The sequence below is a fragment of the Dasypus novemcinctus genome, chromosome 4 (genome assembly GCF_030445035.2).
Source record: "Dasypus novemcinctus isolate mDasNov1 chromosome 4, mDasNov1.1.hap2, whole genome shotgun sequence".
NCBI classification, from domain to species: domain Eukaryota; kingdom Metazoa; phylum Chordata; class Mammalia; order Cingulata; family Dasypodidae; genus Dasypus; species Dasypus novemcinctus.
The window spans coordinates 168,102,777-168,125,262 of NC_080676.1; the positions used below are offsets into that span (position 1 = coordinate 168,102,777).

At 65.2% G+C, this 22,486-nt stretch overlaps 1 protein-coding gene across 1 annotated transcript in view; it reads right to left on the reverse strand.

The window, feature by feature from the left end:
* The window catches only part of LSS (lanosterol synthase), a 36,579-nt gene extending 20,600 nt beyond the window's left edge, over positions 1–15,979 (reverse strand). The window contains 15 exon segments of the mRNA XM_058296376.2: positions 2,081–2,230; positions 3,077–3,127; positions 3,489–3,560; positions 4,401–4,460; positions 6,331–6,358; positions 6,556–6,653; positions 7,107–7,225; positions 7,794–7,902; positions 8,293–8,429; positions 8,601–8,692; positions 10,417–10,563; positions 11,000–11,108; positions 12,402–12,540; positions 14,540–14,708; positions 15,905–15,979. Of these exon segments, the coding sequence (XP_058152359.1) occupies positions 2,081–2,230; positions 3,077–3,127; positions 3,489–3,560; positions 4,401–4,460; positions 6,331–6,358; positions 6,556–6,653; positions 7,107–7,225; positions 7,794–7,902; positions 8,293–8,429; positions 8,601–8,692; positions 10,417–10,563; positions 11,000–11,108; positions 12,402–12,540; positions 14,540–14,708; positions 15,905–15,918 (1,494 nt within the window). The 5' untranslated portion in view covers positions 15,919–15,979.
* Positions 15,980–22,486: the final 6,507 nt, after the last annotated feature.

The window sequence follows — 22,486 nt, forward strand, 5'->3', positions numbered from 1 at the left end:
TTCCAGTACCGTCCTAAAAGGAAGGCAAGCCACACAACCAACAGACAGCTAAATGCGAATAACAAGCAGGTGGGAAGAAATAAGATAAATCTTAAAAAACAACAACAACTTGTGGCCTTATAAGCAGGTGCACCTCAGGGGCTGAGCAATTCTGCTTCACATACACAAGGTCCCAGGTTCAATCCTGGTACCGACTTAAAAAAAAAAAAAAAGCAAACAAAAATTATGGCTTTAAATGCATATCTAAAAAGAAGAAAATCTGGAAATCATTTATCCAAGTAAAAAAAAGCAACAAAAATTATGGCTTTAAATGCATATCTAAAAAGAAGAAAATCTGGAAATCATTTATCCAAGTATCACGAAGTTAGAAAAACAAAGTACAAAGAAAGTGAAGAGCAGAAACTAGGGAAACCAAAAATAAATGCGTTAAAAAATAAAATAAATGCATAGTAGTTAGAACTGAAGCCTGCAATGGTGTTTCGGAAAAGCCGAAAGCTCGATAAGCCACTAGTAAGACTGATCTAGGAAGGGAGAAGACGCCGTGCTGAGCACGGGGACGGTGATGTCAGGCCTGCACCTCTCACAGCTACTGGGAACATCTCTGTGCCAAAAGTGTAAAGGGTGAGGTAAAATGGAAAAATTCCAAAACTAACCAAAACAAATAGAAAACCTTTATAGTCTATAAGTATCCAAAGAAACGGAACCCAAATTAAACTTTCCCTCATAGAAAATTCTAAGCCATTAGATTTCACAGTGAATTTTCTCCATTTAAGAAAGAAATAGCACTAATCTTACATAAACTCTCCAGAGAATACATCCCAGAGAGATGGATGTGAAAAATCACATTTTTGTGCTCTGATTGGCCTAATACATATACTTGATACACTGTAGCCCACGACAGCTCCGGGGAGGCCCAAGCCCAGTCTGCTCAGTGGCTGCACCCTTCAGAGCTGCCTTTCTGAGGGGCCACCACATTCCTGGGAGGAGCTGAGCCTGCGGGCTGGAGGGCCGCAGTCTGCCCAGGCCAGCCGGTGCCCTGAGGGGGGCGGCGGGACCCCGAGCGACCGGGCGTGCCTGGCTGGGGCCCCTTTACCTGATCTCCCCTGCCCTGTGGTCTGGGAAGTGCTTGTGGAAGTGCTCCAGCGCCTGCATCACGGCCGACGTGCACTCCACGTAGCTGTAGTCGATCATGATGTCCCCTGGGGAGGCGAGGGAGAAGTCGAGGCTCCAGAGCCGCCCCAGATCCCCAGGCAAGAGCATGCCAGGTGGGCTGCCTGACTGCAGAGCCAGGCGGGACAGCCGCCTGCAGGCAGAGCCAGAGACCTGGCCAGGTGGGACGGCCGCCTGCAGGTAAAACCAGAGACCCGGCCAGGTGGGATGGCCGCCTGCAGGCAGAGCAGGCACTGAAGCCACAGAATCATGGCTCAGAGGCCCTGGCCTGGGCACCAGGACACCCAGTCATAGTTGGTACAAAGGCAGTTCTGGCACTGGGCAAAAAGAACCTGAGCAGAGAGCATCACCCCAACATCCCCACCAAGACCAGCTGTCCTAGGGTGGGTGCAATAAAACCCACTGGAGGGGCGTCAAGGACAGGGTGAAGCAGCGTGACGTGCCAAGCCTGCGCAGGCTGGCCAGCAGCGGCAGGGGGCAGGCACCGTGGGGCTCAGGGACCAACCCCCACGCTCATGTGCCTGGGGCCCTCCCCCGGGGCCCGGGGCCCTCACGGGCCGCCTGCAGGACAGCCGCGGCCGGCCAGGGAGCGGGTCTGAGTCGCAGCTCCCGCTGGCTGCCCTTCCAGGGCGCTGGGACACAACCGCCTGCCCCGGGTGCGAGGAGCACGGAGGGCCCTTGGCCGCTGCCGGTCCTGCCGTGGAGGGGCTCGGCGGTGAGGCTGCGCAGGGCAGGACGCACCAAAGACCTCCGAGGGGTTCAGCAGCTCCAGCAGGTACCCCCGCGCTTGGTCTCGTAGGTGGAGAAGCCCCCGTCGGCGTTCCTCAGGCTCAGCAGCTGAAACCAAGCGGCGCCTGAGAACTGGCCGGCGCGCCCGGGAGCAGCCCCCGGGGACCCGCCCGCGGCTCACCACAGCCACCGCGTCATACAGCCGCTCGCGGGGCACGTGCTCGGTGACGAAGGCACACTGCTGCTGCAGGAAGAGCACGGCCTTCAAGGCCTCGGCCGTGCAGTCAGCCACGATCCAGCCGCAGTCCCGCGTGCTGAAGGAGAAGCCGCCCTGGAAGCGCAGGGCCCTGATGATGGGGCACCAGGACCCGATGGGGACGCCGCCCGCCTGCCCGACCTGGGCGCTCGTGGTCGCCCCGAGACCCCGGCAGCCTGGCCCTACGCACTGGCCCCGAGGCAGCCCGAGGCGGCCCCCGCCGCGGCCCCAGGAGGCCCCACCACAGCCCCACCACAGGCCCAGGAGGCCCCACCGCAGCCCCCGCCGCAGCCCCAGGAGGTCCCGCCGCAGCCCCAGGAGGCCCCGCCACAGCCCCGCCACAGCCCCAGGAGGCCCCACCGCAGCCCCGCCGCAGCCCCGCCGCAGCCCCAGGAGGCACCGCTGCGGCCCCGCCGCGGTCCCATCGCAGCCCCGCAGTCCCGCCGCAGCCCCGCCGCAGCCCCAGGCAGTGGCCGCCTCAGGTGAAGCAGCAGGTGCTCGTGGCTCGACAGCCGGGCAGGGTCCACCCACTGGCAAGGCCGGCCCGCTGCAGAGGGGCAGCCACAGCCACGCGCCGGGGACCCCTGGAGGTGCAGCTGCTGCCAAGTTGCTGTGCCCACGCCCCGGTCGTCTCGCTCCACGTTGGCCACACAAGCCCCTTGCTCGCAGCAGCCACTGTGCTCTCTTCTCCCTTTGTGGCGCTAACTCAGAGCTTGCTGGTTCACTGGTATCTGGATTACGACTGTCCAGATCTCCAAACACAACGGCCTAGGAACGTGCTCAGAGCAGGCCCGCTCCAGCGGGTGCTATCAGCTCCCGCAGCGTGGAAACGCGACAAGCTGCCGGGCACAAGCAGACCCAGCCGGGACGGGGCAGGAGGGCACAGGCCCAACCGGGCGGCCACGGTGGGCCGCGCAGTACCTTGCTCCTGTGGCGGTAGTACTTCTGGTAGTCGGGGAAATTGTCGGGAACCTGGCCGCGTCCAAGCCACGTACGCGAAAAGAGAAAGGGAAGGTGTGTGCGTGCAAAGACAAAGGGGTGGGGTGGGGTGGGGGGAGGGGGCGGGAGGGACGGGGAAGCAGGCGTGGGCAAGGGCAGGGATGGCAGGAGGGGAGGGCTGGCAAGGCCAGGGCAGGCGCCGAGGGAGCCCTCCCGGGAGGCGGTGCGCAGGGGTCTGCCGGGCCGTCCTGACGCAGCAGCAGCGGGACAGTGGGGGTGGGGTGGGCAGGAGGGTAGAGGGCACGGGGCTGTCTTCCTGCAGAAGCACCCAGCAGCCCCTGCTCTGCGCCGCTCAGGGCCCCCAGCACGGGCTCGCACCTGGCTCGGCCCTCACCTGTGAGGTGCGCAGGAAAGCGTGTGCCCGCTGCAGACAGGACGAGAACTCGGGCCTGAGGTGCGCGCCCGCCTGCACGGACGACAGGCCAGCGTGAGCCCGCTCCCAGGCCGCGAGCCAACGCTGCACGCAGCCCGGGTGCGGGGAGCTACCCGGAGGCCGGCCCCCGTGGCCCACGGCCCTGTCCAGGTTGGGGCTCTCAAGAAACATCCGAATTCCTCCAACCCCGCTCGCACCGGCGGATGCGTGCCCGTGCCCCCAGTTGTCCCTGCAGCGTGGCCCAATGCCAGCGCATCCAGCAGCGTCCAGGAGCCCCCGAAGGTGCCGCCTGCTGCTGTGTCTCCTCCGCAGCCTCGGTCCTGACCTCACCAACAGCAGGGTCCCGTGCTCCTCGCTGGCCCTGCCCCAGGACCCCTGCTCTGTGCAGACCACACCCCCCGCTGACACCTCTGGGGCGGCCTGCTGGCCGCCAGGCCTGCTCCTGACCACTCCCACCACTGCCTGTCCCTCACTCCTGGGCTGGACCGGGTCACCACACCTCGCCATGGCTTCTGGCCCCCCATGACTGGACCTGCAGCAGCCCCTGGAAGGTGCGGCGTGGCCAGGAAGCCCCACCAACGAGCCTGCGCTAGCCCAGACGGACAGCACGTGGTACACAACGCCACCCAGAACACTGGCTGTGCCACCAGCCTCTCAGGACAGGAAGTAGGGAGCCTTGGAGACCACATCCACATGCAGAGCCAGGATCCCCGCGTTGCAGAGCCATGATCCCCGCATGTGGAGCCAGGATTCGCACAACCACAGCTTTTGGAACCCAGGTTAGCAGAAGACTCAAGAAACAGGAAGCGTGTGGGCTGGACACGGGGTTGGTACAACCAGAAAAACCTAGAAAGGCTGAGGGGTGAGGGCCACGTACCTCAGGAAAGCTTGGACGGCAAACGCAGTGTCCCAGATCTGAGAGCCATTGGTTCCCTGAATGCAAAGGAACAGCTAGAGCCACAGCAGCTGCCCCTGGACGGCCATGCCACTGCGCGCGGGGGAACGCCGCGTCGGCCCAGCTTCAGGGCCATCTGCGCTGCACCACCGCATTGCAGAGTGCAGCCTGCCGTCGGGGCCCGACAGGGGCAGCGGTTCTCAGGGGCCTCTGGGGACGTGGGTGGGCTGATGATCCGTGGCCAGGCTGCCCAGCACCCACGGAACACCCAGCGCCCTCCCCTCGACGTGTAACGACAGCATCACCAGTCACGGCATCACCCGGGTCCAGGGCACGCCTGGAGGCTAAGCAGCTCTGCCGCGTCTGGGAGGGGCCCCAAGCGCCCATCATGCCCCTGCGCCGGGCGGCCGCATCCCCATCCAGCAGAGGGGCGGCAGCGGGCGAGGGCGGGGTCTCTAGAGGCCCACAGCTGCCCCGGGGGCCAGTGCCGCGTCTGCGTGCGGCGTGGGCCGTGCACGCCAACCCCGGGCCCCGACGCGTCTGCGTACGCCGCGGGCCGTGCGGGCCGACCCCGGGCCCCGACGCGTCTGCGTGTGCCGTGGGCCATGCATGCCGACCCCGGGCCCCGACGCGTCTGCGTGTGGCGTGGGCCGTGCGGGCCGACCCCGGGCCCCGACGCGTCTGCATGCGGCGTGGGCTGTGCGGGTCGATCCCGGGCCCCGACGGGTCTGCGTGTGCCGTGGGCCGTGCAGGCCGACCCCGGGCCCCGACGCGTCTGCATGCGGCGTGGGCTGTGCGGGTCCACCCCGGGCCCCATCGGGTCTGCGTGTGCCGTGGGCCATGCACGCCGACCCCGGGCCCCGACGCGTCTGCGTGTGCCGTGGGCCATGCATGCCGACCCCGGGCCCCGACGCGTCTGCGTGTGGCGTGGACCGTGCGGGCCGACCCCGGGCCCCAATGCATCTGCGTGCGCCGTGGGCCGTGCATGCCGACCCCGGGCCCCGACGCATCTGCGTGTGGCGTGGGCCGTGCGGGCTGACCCCGGACCCTGACGCGTCTGCGTGTGCCCCGCGCTGGCAGAACGCGGGCTGGGACCCGCAGTCCCTGCTGTTTGGGGGCAGACCTCCGACAGGAGGACCCACCTGGGAGGGAGCGAGGCACGCGGCACCGCCTCCCCGCGCCTGCGGGCCAGCCCCGACGCCCGCGCTCCCCGTGCCTTGGGCTGGTGCCGCTCCTCTGCCTGGCCCTCACGCTCGCTGCCCACGGGAGCGGCCAGAGCCGGGAGGACCGGCGTCCTGCCCTGGACGTGGGGCTACAAGAGGAGGGGCCACAGGGGAGCGCCCTGGCCCCCCGGCACATGGACACGCGCTGTCACGCAGGCGTCACATGCCCCAGAAACGGCAGGACAGAGGAGGGCCGACGAGGCTGCCCGCCCTGGCGTGGTGACGGCCACGCCTGCTGAGCCTCGATGGCCTGCGGCCTAGGTGAGCAGCCCTCCAGGCTGGGGCAGGAACGCCCCCTGCCCACCACCCGCAGCCACACGCCTCCCCCAAACCCATAGCGGGTCCCAAAGCACAGCTCACCACCCCCTGCCCCGAGCCCCCAGCCCCTTCCTTTCAGCATGGATGCCTCAAACGAAGCAGTCCCCGACTCCACGGGAAACCCACAGACCTTCACCCCCGTACCCCAATAAACAGGGATATGGGCTCCTCTCGCTGCTCCGTGCTCCCACCTGCTGGGTGAGCCTCCCGAGCCAATCGCACCGCCCGCCCACCCTCGTGGCCACCCTCGCCCTCTGGGACCCTCTTCCCATGTGCTCTGGCCTCGGTTTCCCTCTGCACCAACCCAGGTAAAATCCCAGCAAATGACACAGAGCGCCGCAAAGCCGTGCCCAGCCCGCAGCCTCACCTGCATCTTCATGCCATCGAGGCCCAGCCTGGGGGAGGGGAGACGCCACGTCAGGGAGCAGAGAAGGCGCCGGAAGCGCCCCGAGGATGCTCCCCGCCTGGCTCGCAGGAGGACGTCCTGTCTGCCCCAGCCGCCCCACTTGGCGTCTGCATTCTGCTTCCGGAGCCGGGCACGTGCCTTCCCGCACTGCCCCACGGCCCACGGCCCCTGCCGCCCGCTGCTCACCAGAGGTAGTCGGGCACCCGGGAGACGTGCTCCTGGAAGGCAGGGGAGGTGGGCCCGTCCACACGCCAGCGCGCCAGCATGTTGATGGTCTTGGAGATCTGCAGAGGCCGCCCGCTCAGCCCCAGCTCTGGGCAGAAGAGCCCAGCGCAGGGCCTGGGCAGGGGGAGCCGGGGTGGGGGTGGACTCGGGGACCTGGGCGGGGGGAGCCTGGTCTAGGGGGGATCGGGGCTCAGAGGCCCGGGGCTGGGGGGGTGGGCTCGGGGAGGGGCCTGGGCTCCGGGGGGCCTGGGCTCGGGGAGGGGCCTGGGCTCGGGGAGGACCTGGCCTTGGAGGGGGCCTGGGCTCGGGGGGGGGGCTGGACTTGGGGGGACTTCTGGCTCTGCCTCCCCAGCTGGTCACCTCCACTCAGGAAGAGCAAGTGGTGAGTTGTTCTGACACAGAAATAGGGAGATACGAGTGACATCAAGGGGCAGCGCCACCAAGAAACAGGCAGTGGGGGGCACGGCAGACCAGTGTGCTGCAAGCTGCACCCACAAAGGCGCAGGACTGACCGGGCCGATGCTGATGGTCTTGGTGAAGCAGTCGTCGGCGGCGATGTGCTCATACAGCTCTCGGGTGGCCCACTGCCGCAGGCGGACGCTGTGGTGCCGCTCGTACAGGTTGAAGAACACTGCGGGGGCAGGGGCGCGGTGGGCGCCAGACACGCAGGGCGGCCTCGGGACCGGCCCCGCAGGGCCCCGCCTGACCCCGAGCCAGCAGGCGGCTCCCGGCTCCCCCAGCCTCGGCTCCCCACCGCCCCACTCGCCCATCCTCCTCCCTGCACTGCCCCCAGCGCCTGCCTGGCAGCCCCTGCTCAGCACCCACAGCCGTGGGGTCCCCAGAGCTCCCACAGCCCCTGCTCAGCACCCACAGCCGTGGGGTCCCCAGAGCTCCCACAGCCCCTGCTCAGCACCCACAGCCGTGGGGTCCCCAGAGCTCCCACAGCCCCTGCTTTGTGGCGCCACCGGAGCGAGGAGTTCGGAGTGGGCCCCGGGGAGGGAAGCCCCTTCATGGCGGTGACCCCCGGCGAGGGGAAGCCAGCACAGGGCGCTTTGAGCACCGAGGGAGGGGGCAGGATCTGCTCCCGGGGCCAGCAGGCCATGCTCGCCCCAGGGGGGACAGGAGGGAAGGTGTGCTCAGGGCTGGGGGCCTCCCACGCGCTGCCCTGAGCGCTCGGCCTGAGCTCTGCAGGCACCTACCGTACGCAGCGCGGAGCAGCCAGCTGTGCGGCGTGTACATGTCACCGGGGGCCACGCGGTCCCGCTGCGCAGGCCAGTCGATGCTGGCGTAGTCCTCCACGTACAGCTCCTACGGGGGCGCAGGCAGCGGATCAAGGGGCCGATGGACCCACACGCGCGCAGCAGGCATGCGGGGGAGCGCCGCGTCCTTCCCAGGGCCCCGCCCACAGGGCTCGCCCGTCACAGCTGTGCACTGCGCCCGGCCCAGGCTGCATCTGGGGACACCACAACAGACGGGAGTCACACAGACCCCGCGAGCTGGGCGCCTGTGAGCTGTCACCACGACCCGGGGGCACCCACTGCTCATCCCGCCCGGACCCCCAAGCAGGGTTTCTTAGAGCAGAGAGGAGGCGCTCTGGGCCCCTGTGGGCTGGCGCAGCCCCCCACGAAGCTCTGGGCAGCCCCAGGTGTGCCGGGCTGGAATCACGGTGCCCAGGCCCAGGTGCGCACGGACGCTCACCTGGCGCAGGCTCCGCACCAGCTCGTCCTCCGTGGCGCTCAGCCGGGTGGCGTAGCAGAAGCTCATGGGCAGGTAGACCTGGCGGCAGTGGCACCAGAGCGTGGAGGGGTGCGCGGGCACCCAGGTGGGGGAGTAGCCTGTGAGCAGCGGCCCATCAGGACCCCAGGGGCAGAGGCCTTCTCCGCAGCCCCCTCCTCCGCCACAGCCCCGAAGCCCAGGCCACCCCCACAGCCAGTGCCATGCCTGTGCCTGCGCGACCCGTGGCCGGCGCCCCCAGCGCAGACGGAGCTGCAGGGCCCGGGCCGCGCTCACTCACCACATCTCGGGGAGCAGCGTGTTGAGGCCGTCCCAGCTGTACACGTTCAGGACCGCCAGCCAGAACTTGCCCCAGGAGGGATGAGCGCGGCGCCGCCTGCGAGGAGAGCACAGGCCTGTCCCGTGCCGGCCCCCGCTGTGCGCCAAGCCGAGACGTGCGCGCCTGCCCCACGGATGCTGGCAGCAGGCGCGCGGCCCCGAGAAGGTTCCAGAGCTGCCAGGACTGCGTGGAGGCTGCAGCCGGGCGAGCGTCTTCCAGGCCCCGCGAGGAGCCCGCGGTGCAGCTGCCTGGCCAGGCGGGGGCCACCCAGTCCCCCCCAGGCTCAGCAGGGAGGAGGGGGCTGCCCGAGCACGGGTCAGAGGGCAAACCCCTGAGGCTGCACTCCCTTGGGGGCTGCTCGGAAGACAAAGGGGCTCAGAAACGAAGGGGAGGAGAAGGGAGAAGGGGGCTGCTGCGAGGCCCTCATGGAGACCAGCACACTGGCCAGCGCTGGGCACTCAGGGAGGACAGCCTGTGCCTCGGGCCTGGGGTCCCAGAGAAGCAATAAGAGCCGCCGCCGTAGCGCGATCCCCACTCCCGAAACAAAGACGTCAGGGAGGCAGGGAAGGAGAGGACAGGCGTCTCCCCGGGTCGCAGGGACGTCTTCTGGGGGACTCCCCGCTCTGGCAGCACTCCCCTCGCCCGGCTTTGGGGGCGCATCCCGATTGTTCAGTCGGCCCCAGGTCCAGGAGCTGAAGGTCCAACCTTGGACCCTCTGTGGACAGCGCTGCAGTGACCCTCCCCGCCCATGGCCAGAGCGGGGGCCCATGGTAAGGGGCAGCGGATGCCAGGCCCTGCCCCCAAGCCCACCGCCGAGACCCCAGGGACACCACACCAGCCCTGAAAGCTCAAGGTGGTTGGATCTGCCCTCAGAAGGCCCCCCTGAGGACCAGCCACAGGACTTCTGACCCCCAAAGAGCACCCCACGGCCTAGCCCTGCCCCCCTATAAAAGCACGGCCTGGCCCCACCCCCCCCAACAGCACCCCACAGCCTGGCCCCACCCACATAAGAGCGCCCCACAGCCTGGTCCCACCCCCCTAAGAGCACCCCACGGCCTGGTTCCACCCCCTGTAAGAGCACCCCAAGGCCTCGCCCCCCTAAGAGCGCCCCACAGCCTGGTCCCACCCCCCTAAGAGCACCCCATGGCCTGGTTCCACCCCCTGTAAGAGCACCCCAAGGCCTCGCCCCCCTAAGAGCACCCCACAGCCTGGCCCCACCCCCCTAAGAGCACCCCACGGCCTGGCCCCACCCACATAAGAGCGCCCCACAGCCTGGTCCCACCCCCCTAAGAGCACCCCATGGCCTGGTTCCACCCCCTGTAAGAGCACCCCAAGGCCTCGCCCCCCTAAGAGCGCCCCACGGCCTGGCCCCACCCCCCTAAGAGCACCCCATGGCCTGGCTCCACCCCCTGTAAGAGCACCCCACAGCCTGGCCCCACCCCCCTAAGAGCACCCCACGGCCTGGCCCTGCCCCCGCAGCAGGCAGGAGAGACGCCGCCAGCTGGCAGCGGAGCTGAGGTGGGGGCGCCCAGAGTGGCTGCCAGGGGCTGCGGCGGCAGGACGCGGGGGGCACCAGGCGGGCTCCTGCTCCGGCGTGAGGCGAGCTGGCCCGAGCGCCGCACCCCATAGTGCCCCAAGAGCAGCGCGCAGCCGTCCTGCGCCCAGGCAGCACGCGGCCCCCCCAGCTCGCTTTCTGGGGCTCCGGGGAAGCTGGCCGGGCGCCGCCTGGGCTGGCTTGGCGGCGGCGGGGGGCGCGGCCGTGCTGCTCGCCCACAGCGCCCAGGGCGGCCGTACCTTTCTGGTGGAGGACGTTTCGGGCCCGCACCAGGTCAGCGTCGTCGGGCCCCACGCCCAGGATCCGCAAGGCCACGTAGTTGAGGGCCGTTCCAAACACCGTGGCCTTGTCCTCCACGTGCCTGCGTGGAGGCGGGCGGGCCCTTGTGAGCAGCCAGGAAACCCAGCACGACGCCTCCACATGCCCCCAGCCGCGCCCAGAGGGCGCTCAGCCAAGCCACAGCACCGCCTGCCCTCCCTGGAGGACGCGCCCGGACCCGGGGACGGATGCCTGGGGGCGGCGCTGAGGGCGGCGGGGTCTGCGCGGCCTCTGGGGACCCTGGTGAGGCGTGGAGCGCCAAGCCCTGACGGCCGGCCGCCCGGCCTCCACCCGGAGCGCACGCTGTCCCCGGAAGGGCTAGGACGGGGGACCTGAGGTACTGGACCCCCGTCTGCATCCCCGCCCACCGGGAGACCCCTCACACAGAGGAGGCCCTGAGGCCGCGACGGGCCAGATCCGCCCCCTGCTCTGCCCACCAGAAACCGCGCAGGCACACGTGTGCAGGCGCACGCACTCACAAGCCCCAGCCGCCGTCCGGGAGCTGCACGGACCGCAGGTAGCGCTCTATCTCTTCGCGGTACCCGGCGGGCAGGGGCACGTGCGCCACGTGGCATGCGATCAGGAGCCCTGCAGGGACAGGCGTCGGCGCGGGCAGGTGGGAGCTGACCCGCCTCCCCACGCGGCCCGGGGGCGGGTCCTTCCTGGCCTGGACGGGCTCTGGGAACAGCCCCAGGAGCAGCAGCCCACGCACACGCGACACACACGCCACACGTCCGCTCAGCTGTGCCGCGGTGCACCCAGATCCCTCAAGTTCTGGGATCAGCGACTTGACATCCTCACGGCGCCTGCCGGTCCTGCTTCACCGCCCCAGGGGAGGCAGCCAGGGTCCACCCAGCACACACCGCTTCCCAAGCAGGGGACCAGGGCTCGCAGTGCCCCCGCCGCCCCACCCCACACTGGCCCAGAGCACATGGCATGGACGCCAAACCTGGTGAGGGGCCGTCAGCGGCCGCTGCCCAGGGCAGGCCGCGAGCCCCCACAGCCCGCCTGTGCTGCTGACAGCCTGACGCGCAGGCGAGGACTGCGCTCAGCCGGGGGCCGCCGGGCGCCGCCACCAGCCCCACACCCACCCCCGGGACCTGCCCCCACGCAGCCCGGGCCCGTAGACGTCTTCCACGCCCCAGCAGGAACAGGATGGGCAGGGCGCGGGGGCCTTCACCGCCGCACGGCATTTCAGAACAGGCCGCGCCAACACACACCAGTCCAGAGGAAAACGGGGTCTGGACAGAGGGCCTCAGCGGCAGCACGTCGCCAGCGGCCGAGCACTTGCTGCGCCCGCACGAGCACGCGAGGCCCGGACCACTCCCCAGGACCCCAGCCGGCCGGCGGGCTGACACCCAGGGCAGGGCACACAGCGCACCCCGCCGACCCCGCGGCCGTACTTCCCGAGTGAGTGTGCGGCCCAGTGCAGCCAGGAAGCCAGGGCTTCCCCTGGACCTCGGCCCAGAAGGACACAGGCCCTGCGACGAACAGACGCGCAGCAGTGGAGACCGTTCTGAAAGAGGGACGCGGGGCCTGAAACCCCCACAAAGCTGGAAAGCTGCAACTGCCAGGAGGCGCCATCCCCGGGGAGGCGGCTCAGGGAGAAGGCGGGGCGGGCGCGCGGCCGTGGCCTCCACGGGACGCTGTTTCCGTAGAGACCGTTCCAGGACGCAGCCAGCCCAGCAACCTGCCCGGGGGTCTGCGTGCGGCCCCCTCCAGCCTGAGCCTGCCGCCCGGCCCTGTACACCCCCCCGCCCATCCCCACACTCACAGATGGCCCCCACCTCTCAGCACCCACACTCTATCGGGTGCGCAGGACGCCCCTCCCACACCCCGGCCAGGCCTCCCCGAGCCCCCAGGTCCCCGGGGAGGCCCCACCTGGCAGGAGGAAGAGGGGGCCGCCGTAGTCCCCGGCCCAGTGCCCGTCCTCAGCCTGCAGCCCCGCGTAGAACGTCGCCCCGTTCAGAGCCCCCTCTCGGGCCGTGTGGGCCTGGGGCAGGTCCTGGAAGTAACTCTTCTGCGGGCAGAAGAGGGGCGAGCTGAGGGGCCCGGCAGGATGGGGCCTGGGTGCAGGCAGCCGTCCCCACAGCCTGCACTCTCCCAGGAGGCTGCGGCCACCTCAGCCACGGGAAGGACAGTGCGGGCTGGCGTCGTTCTGCCTCCAGGGTGACTTAACAGGGTCAAGCAGGCGTCCCGAGGTGGGATGCACACGAGACCCCCGCAGGCGGGCAGGCCCAGGACGGCCTGGCGGCTCCCGGCACCGCGGGGGGAGGCTGGGCCGGCAGGGAACCAGTACACTGCCCACCCGTCAGGGCCGCACTTCTTACACGAGTGCACACAGCCTTTTCAAAAAAACAAAACGCTCATCAAAAACCTCTTGGGGGGGCCAGCGTGGCTCGGCGGCTGAGCGCCAGCCTCCCTCACACCAGGTCCTGGGCTCAATCCCTGCCCCGGCACCTCAAAAGAAGTGATCAACTAAAAACATTAGCGGCATCTTCACAACTCTGTTGTAAACCTAAAATCACTTCAAAACAAAGCACTTAAAGCTAAGCTTGGTGAGAGCAGCTCCTCACGTGGGGCTCCGCCCTCTCTCGCTGGAGCTCTCCTCAGCCAACCCCGTGGGAACCAGCCCCGGTATGATTTGGGCCACGTGTTGCACATCCTTGCAGTCCTGCAAAGCGTTTCTTCCCTCCCCCTCCCTGCTGTTTTTTTGCTGTCTGTGTCCACGTGCCGTGTGACCTTCTGTATTTATTTCTCTATATGTCTTCTCATTTTCTCCTCTAGGATTGACTGGGATTCGATCCTGGAGACCTCTGATGTGGAGAGAGGTTCCCTGTCGCTTGCACCACCTTGGCCTCTGCTGTGCTTCACCTTGATTCTCCTCTTTGTCTCTTTTGTTGCATCATTGTCTTGCTGTGTGACTCGCCACACAGGCACTGGCTGATTGCATGGGCACTGGATCGCCACGCAGGCACTGGCTCGCGGCGCAGGCACTGGCTGATTGCATGGGCACTGGCTCACCGTGCGGGCACTGGCTAATTGTGCAGGCACTGGCTAATTGTGCAGGCACTGGCTCACCGCGTGGGCACTGGCTGATTGCGTGGGCACTGGCTCACCGTGCGGGCACTGGCTCACCGTGCGGGCACTGGCTCACCGCGCGGGCACTGGCTAATTGTGCAGGCACTGGCTCACTGCGTGGGCACTGGCTGATTGCGCGGGCACTGGCTCACCGCGCGGGCACTGGCTGATTGCGTGGGCACTGGCTCACCGTACGGGCACTGGCTGATTGCGCGGGCACTGGCTGATTGCGTGGGCACTGGCTCACCGCGCGGGCACTGGCTGATTGCGCGGGCACTGGCTCACCGTACGGGCACTGGCTGATTGCGCGGGCACTGGCTCACCGCGCGGGCACTGGCTCACCGTGCAGGCACTGGCTGATTGCGTGGGCACTGGCTGATTGCGTGGGCACTGGCTGATTGCGCAGGCACTGGCTGATTGCGCGGGCACTGGCTCACCGCGCGGGCACTGGCTGATTGCGCGGGCACTGGCTCACCGTGCAGGCACTGGCTGATTGCGTGGGCACTGGCTGATTGCGTGGGCACTGGCTGATTGCGTGGGCACTGGCTTGCTGCGTGGGCACTGGCTGATTGCGCAGGCACTGGCTGATTGCGTGGGCACTGGCTCACCGTACGGGCACTGGCTGATTGCGCGGGCACTGGCTCACCGCGCGGGCACTGGCTGATTGCGTGGGCACTGGCTGGTTGCGTGGGCACTGGCTTGCTGCGTGGGCACTGGCTCACCGTGTGGGCACTGGCTGATTGCGTGGGCACTGGCTCACCGTGGGGGCACACCTTTACCAGGAGGCCCCGGGGATCGAAACTCCCACGTGGTAGACACAAACCCAATCACTTGAGCCACATCTGCTTCCCACAAAGCATTTTTAACAGGAAAAAGAAACACCCCTTGCAGGTAACTGCCCTGGCTGGGAGCAGGACGGGCAGGCGCCAGGCACTTACGGTGTCCAGGCCCAGGGAGTGGGCCTCCAGGCCTGTCTGGGCCCGGCCAGGGGCCTCCCCCTCCTGCAGGTACATCCACCGCTGGCGGCCCTCCTCATTGCTGAGCCGCCAGCGCCTGAGGTCAGTGGCGGGCTCGGTCTTGTAGGGCCCCCCTCTGCGGCGCAGACACCTGCGGACAACCGCGCTCATGTGGGGGGCTGTCCTGCCTGCTCCCGGCTGGCCCCACCCCAGCCGTCCCCCTGCACCCTGCTGCCCGCAGACCCACGGCCAGCAGCTCGAAGGCAGCCAGACACGGTGGCGGCTCTCCTCGCCTGGCCTGCAGCGGTTCCACCAGCCCTCCCATGAGGACTACACGCCCTGGGGCTCGTCGGACTCTGAGGGGCCCTGAGGGGCGCAGGGGAGAGACCCTAACCCTGGCCCTCGACCAGGAGGAAGAGGCAGCTCGGGCCTGCCAGCCCACGCCCCCCACCCAGGCCTGCCCCAGTCTCCCCTGGCTGGGCGCGCACCCACTGCCGCCCCCACCACCTGCGCCGCGTGCCCAGCACTTCTCCCCTCCACCTGCTTTCCCCTCTACTCACCAACCGCTGCCAATAGCTCACAAGCAGGCCCTTGCTTCTCCCATCTCACAAACAACAAAACCCCTCACGCTCCTGCTCGCTGGACCGCCACCTTCAGAGCCGAAGCTCCCGCCGGCTCCGGCCGGCTCGCTCACACTCAACCTCGCAGCCCCTCCCGGTGAGGTCCTGGCAGGCCGGCCTCCTTGCCGCCTCCACTGCTACCTCGCCCAGGTCTCTGGGGCCCCGCGGCCCTTCACAGCAGCCCCTTCCCGCTCAGAGCTTGCAGCGACCTTTCCCAATAAACGCCCAGAGCGGCCCAGGGATGTGCAGCCGTGGCCCACCCTCACCCCCACCCCTGCCCCACGACGTCGGCCCCTTGCCTCGCACCTCGGCATCATTCCCTCGTCCCCCCGACCCTTTCACTGCCCCACCCCCCTGACATCGCCCTGGCCCCCTCCCCTGCCCCTGACATCTCTCAGGGCCCCCCTCGCTGCCCCTGACACTTCTTCCAGGACCTCCCCCTACCGCCCCTGACATCGCCCTGGCCCCCTCCCCTGCCCCTGACATCTCCCAGGGCCCCCCTCCCTGCCCCTGACATCGCCCCGCACCCCGACATCGACCCAGCCCCGCCTGCCCGCCACTCCTCGCGCAGCAGCCGCAGACCCCTCCTCAGGCCACCTCCGAGCACCCGCCCCGGTCCCTCCCCGCCGTCCCTCTCTCGAGCACCCGGGACCACTGGAAGCACAGGGGCCTCGTCTCTCGTCCTGGCGGCCCAGGCCCGGGGGTCGCGGCCGCGCGGGGAACTCACGTGCCCTCCGTCATGGTAGCAACGCGAGAGCCCCCGCCCCGCCCTGCCGCGGACCTCAAGGTACCGAGCCCAGCCACGCCCCCGCGCGCACTGCGCAGGCGCACGCCTCGGCCGAGCTGTAGAGCGAGGTGAGCCGATGTCGGCACAGCCAATCAGAGCGCCGTGAGGGCGGACACGGGGCGCTCCTGGCGACCGCAGAGGTTGAGCGCACCGCCCCACAGCGTGGTGAAGGGGCGGGGCCGAACGACGCTGAGGGGCGGGGCCAAGAGGGGACAGGTTCGGTGTGGGCGGGGCGAGCTGTCGGGGCCGAGAGGGCAGGGCGGGGCGGGGTTAAGAGGGCGGGGCCGGGCAATAAGGCGAGGCGGGGCGGTCGAGGAGGCGGAGCCGAGTGAATGGGGCGGGGCTAACAGGACGGGGGCGGGGCCGGGGCGGGGCGGGGCCAGGCAATAAGGCGAGGCGGGGCGGCCGAGGAGGCGGAGCCGAGTGGCCGGGGCGGGGCCGGGGCGGGGCCGGGGCGGGGCCGGGGCGGGGCCGGGGCGGGGCAATAAGGCGAGGCGGGGCGGCCGAGGAGGCGGAGCCGAGTAGCCGGGGCGGGGGCGGGGCGGGGGCGGGGCGGGGCCGGGGCGGGGCCGGGCCCTCCCTTCCCTGAGGCGCCCGCGGGCGTGGAGGCCGCGCCCCTCGCCTGGCCAGGATCCCCGTTTGGGCCCGGAACCCCCGGCCGCCCCTGCGCTCTGTCGGGGCCTGAGCCGCGAGTCCGCGGCGAGAGGAAGGCGGCGGGCAGTCCCAGCTTAAGGGCCTCGGGCGGGAGACGCGGGGAGGGGCGAGCGGGGCCGGCGGGCGGGGGTCTCCTGGGGCACCCAGCGGTGAGCCGCCCCCGTCCCGCAGCAGGAGCGCAGGGTCTCCACGAGACCCTCCAGGGCCAGGGCTCTCAGGCTCCAGTCTGGCCCAGCCAGGGGAGGGGAGCGGTTTCAATTGGAGGAGAGTTTGGGTTTTGATGTTTTACTGGCCTGGGCTTTTGTGATGACTGAAATAATCTTTGTTATAGTATCTAGGAAAGAAAGGGTGAAATCTTAAAGCCTGAGAATTCACACAGACAGGAGTTTCCAGGGACAGTCACAAGAGAAAACGACTGATAGCTGGAAAATGTGCTTACTGAGATTTCTTCACTTAAGCAGCTCTGAAAATTCTAAGACTAATTTAGCTGGTTTTCTGTTAATCTAAGAAGTTTACCCCTTGCACTAAGTTCTGATATTAACCAGACCTTCTTAGTTTTGCTTACAGGAATAAGATCACATCTCAAAGCAAAATCAGAAAGATTGGTGTAAATCTAACTTTTCTCAGAGACAAAGCTTGCTGTCCTCGAGCGGCTGGCTGAGACGGGAGCCGTGGAGGCACCTGCAGAGCTACGTCTAGACTGGCTCATCGCCGCTCAAGTGGAGGACAAGCTGGAGGCGCTTGAGACAGCACGGCACTGAGAACCGCACGTGCCCTCACAAGACCCTGGCTTCGCTTGTTTTTTACTTCTCTCTTCCCCTAGCCCTGTCCTTTGCCTATAAAAACCCCAGCTCCCATCCTGGCTTTGAACTGGTTTGGGGAAGATTCCCCCGTTTCCTTGCTTGTACGCCCCGATGCTTGTCCTTCCTAGGCGGGATCGGCGGCCACTGGGAATGCCGTGCTTATGGGAACGACTCGCCCTGCTTGTACCTACCCGGCGAGCTTGCCAGAGCAGGTCCAGCCTCGAGGCTGGGGCCTGGGCCGCTGGGCGTGGTATGTCCTGCTGGGCCAGTAGTGGACTCAGCCGAGTCCCAGCCAGACAGCTTGGGACGGGGCGGGCTGAGGTGCTGAGGAACGAGCCCTGAAGGCCAGATCATCAGTCCTTACGCGTTGTCAGGGGAACTTGTGGCTACCTCACAGTGGACAGCAGGGGGCAGGGCCTTCAGTCGAGGACGTCCCTGCCTGTGGCCGAGTGCTGGGGCTGGTGGGCAAGCTGTGGGGAAACAGTGTGTGCTCTCTTTTCGGTGCTAGGCGCACTCGGGGTCCAGCATTCGAGGGTGCAGCGGCCAAAGTCCGCTGTTCCCTGGGAGTCAGGGGAGGCTCCTGAGGAGGAAGAGGGCAAGGGCACGCCTCCGTGCTTTAGTTTGCTGGACACTGCTGGGGGTGATGTACCAGAAACATGAGCTCATCGGGTCATACGCTTGCAGCTCAGAGGCGGTGAGTTCAAATCCGCGCATCGTCAGCGACCAGGCAGGGCCCGTGGCGGCTGCTCCGCTGGGGCCGGCCAGGCACAGGCCTGTCCCCTCCATGCCTCTGTGCTCCTCTGATCCCAGCGCCCGCCTCCAGGAAGCCTCCCTCAGCCTTTCGGGGTTTCTCTGTACTTTTCCTGTGTCTGCATCTTTTTAGTCCTCCGTTTACTAGATGTATGGGTCCCACAATCTAATCAAAGGCCCTTAACTGAAGCGATATAATCAAAAGTGACCCAATCTACATGGTTACTAGTATAAATATAAAAACATTCTTTTACAAAGTGTTAACATGGTGATACACAGGAAAATTACAACTAATGTAACTACAGATTATAGCAGTAGTATTAAAATATTTTTGCAGCAATGGCAAAGATATATAAATTCTAAGAGTTAACTGGGGGGTATAAGAGAGTGGGATTTTACCTTTTGGGGTAATGAAAAAAATTCTAAAATTGAGGTGATGGTAGCACAACTCTGTGATGAAAATGAGAGCCACTAAGTGGACACTTTGGGTTGTACAAACCATGGGACTGTGACACACAATCCAGCGGTGGAAGATGTCGACTGTGGTTAACAAGACAAATATGAAAACATTCTCTCATGAACTGTAATAAATGTCTAATACTAATATAGGGTGTTAATAATCAGGTAGGTTGGAGAGAAATACAACAAATGTAAGGTATGGGATATAGTTGGTAATAATACATTGATGATTCTCTCATAGTTTGTAACTAACGTTCCACAACAATGCAGGATGGTGGTGGTGGGTGATGTACGGAGCCCTGTTTTGTAAGCTCACTTTTACACATTTATTGTTATGTATTTCGTTATGAATGATATACTTGAATAAAGTTTTATTTTATTTTTTAAATGATCCAACGTAAAGGTCCCTTAGCTGATCCTAACCCGAAGTCCCCATCGACAGTGGGTTCACAGGCACAGGAATGGGTTCACTTTAACCACTGGATTTTCTGGAGTCCACAAGACTCAAACCAGCACACTGATCAGGCAGGAGACGCTGTATCACACACACGGTGTTGCCGTTTACCGAAACGTCTGGGGGGCATCTCAGGTTAGACTGGGCACATTAAGGCAGGTGCCCACTGGACATTCGTGCGGAGGAGCTCAGTGGGCTGCAGAGCAGGCGAGGTCAAGCTGGAGGCCGGGCTTTGGAGTCATCGGTTTCCAGGCGAATACAGGTGGACACGTGTCTGCTGGCCTTTCCCTTCTCGGCCGGGGTTCACTGCCCTGAGCTTCTTGCTTCCCTTGCTTTCTCTTCTCTCTGAAGTACATTCTCTTATGAAGGCCTCCGGTTAGAAGATTACGGCCCGCCCTGGGCCACGCCATACCCCAAGTCACCTCATCAAAGGTCCCACCTGTGGTAGGAATGCGCTTTCCTGGGGTCCACACAGCTCCAAACCACGACTGGTCAGTGACTTGAGATCCTGTCCCTGCCTTGAGCAGCCGCGTCAGGGAAGGTATGAACTCACCCGGAGGCAAAGCTGAGGACACCTGGAGGCTGCTGTGTTAAGGGAAAGTCCACCCTTGAGTGGGCGCCCGGTCAGCTTTACCTGCAGCAGGAATGGGGGATTCCTGTGGAGCAACTGGCCTCCCAGAAGAGAACTGTGAACGCCGGCAAAGGGGACTGTCCCATAGAGAAGCAGAGAAGCCTGTCAGCGGGAAAGCTGCACAATCAACAGAGCTTCCAAGAAGCTCCTCAGAGCCACATCTGCAGCCTGAACCAGACGTTGCAGGAAAACACAGAACAAGGCAGTTCTGAGAAATGGTGACAATGTGAGATGTGGAAGAGAATCGGGGCAAGGTCAGGTCGTGACAGCTGGGCCGCTGCACCCCGGAAGGCAGCCGTGCTGCCTTTCTCCTCTGCGCTTATCACACAGATAAGAGCAAGTGACAGAGCACGTGTCTCATGCATTTGTACTGCACAGATCAAATCACGTTCCCCAACAAAAGGCTCCCAGTCCGCATTCCTGTGGGACCGAGCAGGACCCTGGAAGGTTTACTGTCAGCTAAGATGTGGGCTCACCTGAGAACAGGTCTTCATCCGGGATACCAGGTGCCACATGGAGAGGAGGCTCAGACGTAGTCAGAGAAGGGACAAGAGGAGGCTGGAGGGAGGTGGAGGTGCGAGCCCCCGTACCCCAAGGAGCGCAGCGAGCAGCACCTGCCCGCTCCAGACTGGGAGAAGAAGGCCTGGTGAGACCTGGATGTCGACTCCCGGCCCTCAGAAGCACGAGGGCCCAGGCCCTGTCGTCTAGGCTGACCTTTGTGCTGTGTCTGTCACCGCAGCCTGGCAAACCGAGACCGCCTGTGTCCTGTCCCCACTAAAGTGTGCTCGGAATTTGTTTTGTTCGGTGCTGCACCTAGAATGGTGCCCGGCACACAGTAAATCCTCAATAAATGCTTACTGAATGAGCAAATGAATAAAAGGGATGTCCTAAATAAGAAACATTAAGAAAAGACTATCAAAAATTAAAAATTCAGTGGCAGAGATTTTAAAAATCACTAGAACAGGAAGATAAAACAGAGAAATTCTCTAATAAAGTACAACTAAAAGATAAGGATGGGAAAAACTGGAGAGAGAAGGAAAACAGAGGATCCATCTAGGTGGTCAAATATCTGAATATGAGGAGTTCTGAAGGAAACTATGAATAACTTTTCTGGGAGGTACCGGGGATCAAGCCCAGGGCCTCGCACAGGGAAGCAGGAGCCCAACTACTTGAGCTACGTCCTGCCCTTAAGTAAGGTGCAACAATCCCCAGGGCAGATGGCGACCTACAGACAAACACCGAAGAGGTGGCTGACGTCCCCAGATGCCACCGCAGCACCTCCCTCGCACAGCCCTCCCCAGGGAACCTAGCACTCCTTCCGCCACGTCCCCTCCCGAGTACAGCAGGCTTGCGTGGCGCGGGTGGCGTCAGGACACAGGCACGACCCTGCACCAACTGCGAGCCCAGCCCAGGAAGTGGGGCCCTGCTCGGGCGGGAGCCCCGCTGAGACCCCTGGCAACAGCACCATCTCACCCCCGTGACACCCGGCCCGGGGAGCCTCCAGGCGGCTGCATTCCCGGCGGACACCTGTGAGCACCTGCACGCAACATCCCGAGAAATGCAGCCTCCAAGGAACTCTCCTGTGTTCCCTAGCCAGATTTGACAAACCTGAAGAATGGCTGTTCCGAGCTGGGTTTGGGGTCATTTGTACAGAGCAATAACTGCGAAACAGCAGCAGCACAGCACTGTGTCCAGCTCAAGGAAAGGGGAATGGGACAGACCAACATCAAGCACCATTGTGAAGTTTGAGACCTCAGGGACAGAGAAGATCTTACAGCAAAACAAGAGAAAAACAACAGAAGACAGGGGAACGATTTCCAATCTAAAATCCTACTTCCATTCAAAGATGAGCCAAACGTAAGGGTTTCATGAAGACCTTTCAGCATCCAAGCTCAGAAGGCTACTGAGCAGGGGTTCCAACAAACGAGGAAGCCACCAAGGCAGGACACTCAGCCCAGAACGGGGCTGGGGTGCCAGGCCAAGGGGTCCCTGGGCTGGACGACGACGAGGGGACCCCCGGGATGAGGCAGGGAGACACGGGCTGGTGGGAGGGAGTGGAGCTAGCGCTTGACCCTTCAGGCAGAGGGCTGGGGGTCAGGACACAGCACACTAAGCCAGGGGGACAAGAGCCAGGGCTGACCTCAAGGGAACGAGACTGTGGACAGAACAGAACCCAGTGCTGGTCAAGCTCAGATTCCGTTGGGCCTGCGGGCAGGTTCGTGCTGGCCACTGCGGGCACCCAGGGACAGCATCCCCTGTCAGGACCAAGGGCAGACAGCAAGCCTGAGGCAGTCACTGAAAAGCCCCTCAGCACTGAGCGGTGGCAGTTTAGGACACGGGGATGTGGTGGCGAGAGGTTCTCTTCCTGCCGCTTGTTTGCTCGTGAAGTAAGAAGGCCACGCTCGAGGAATTCTGGAGGGGACGAGGATGAGAAGAGATGAAACATGGGTCTTGGAGAGCCCAGGGAACTGAGATGCGTCAGGAGGGGCTGCCGGGGCGCGGCCAGCGTCCTGTGCTAGCCGGGCCTCTGCTGTCCAGGGGTGGCTGGACCCCAGTCCCCCGCCGGGGCGGCTGCAGCACCTCCTCAGACTCCAGCGCATCACCTGCCGCTGCAAGGAGAGAGCGCGCCCGCACGACTGCTCCGCCTGACGCCCCCCTACCCAGGTCCAGAGCGCACCCGGCCCGCAGTCCTGCTGTCGCGGCCTCACCTCGCCGGCTCCCCGGAGCGCCCCCCACACCCACACCCCCAGGAGTCTGCGCTCCTCCGCCCG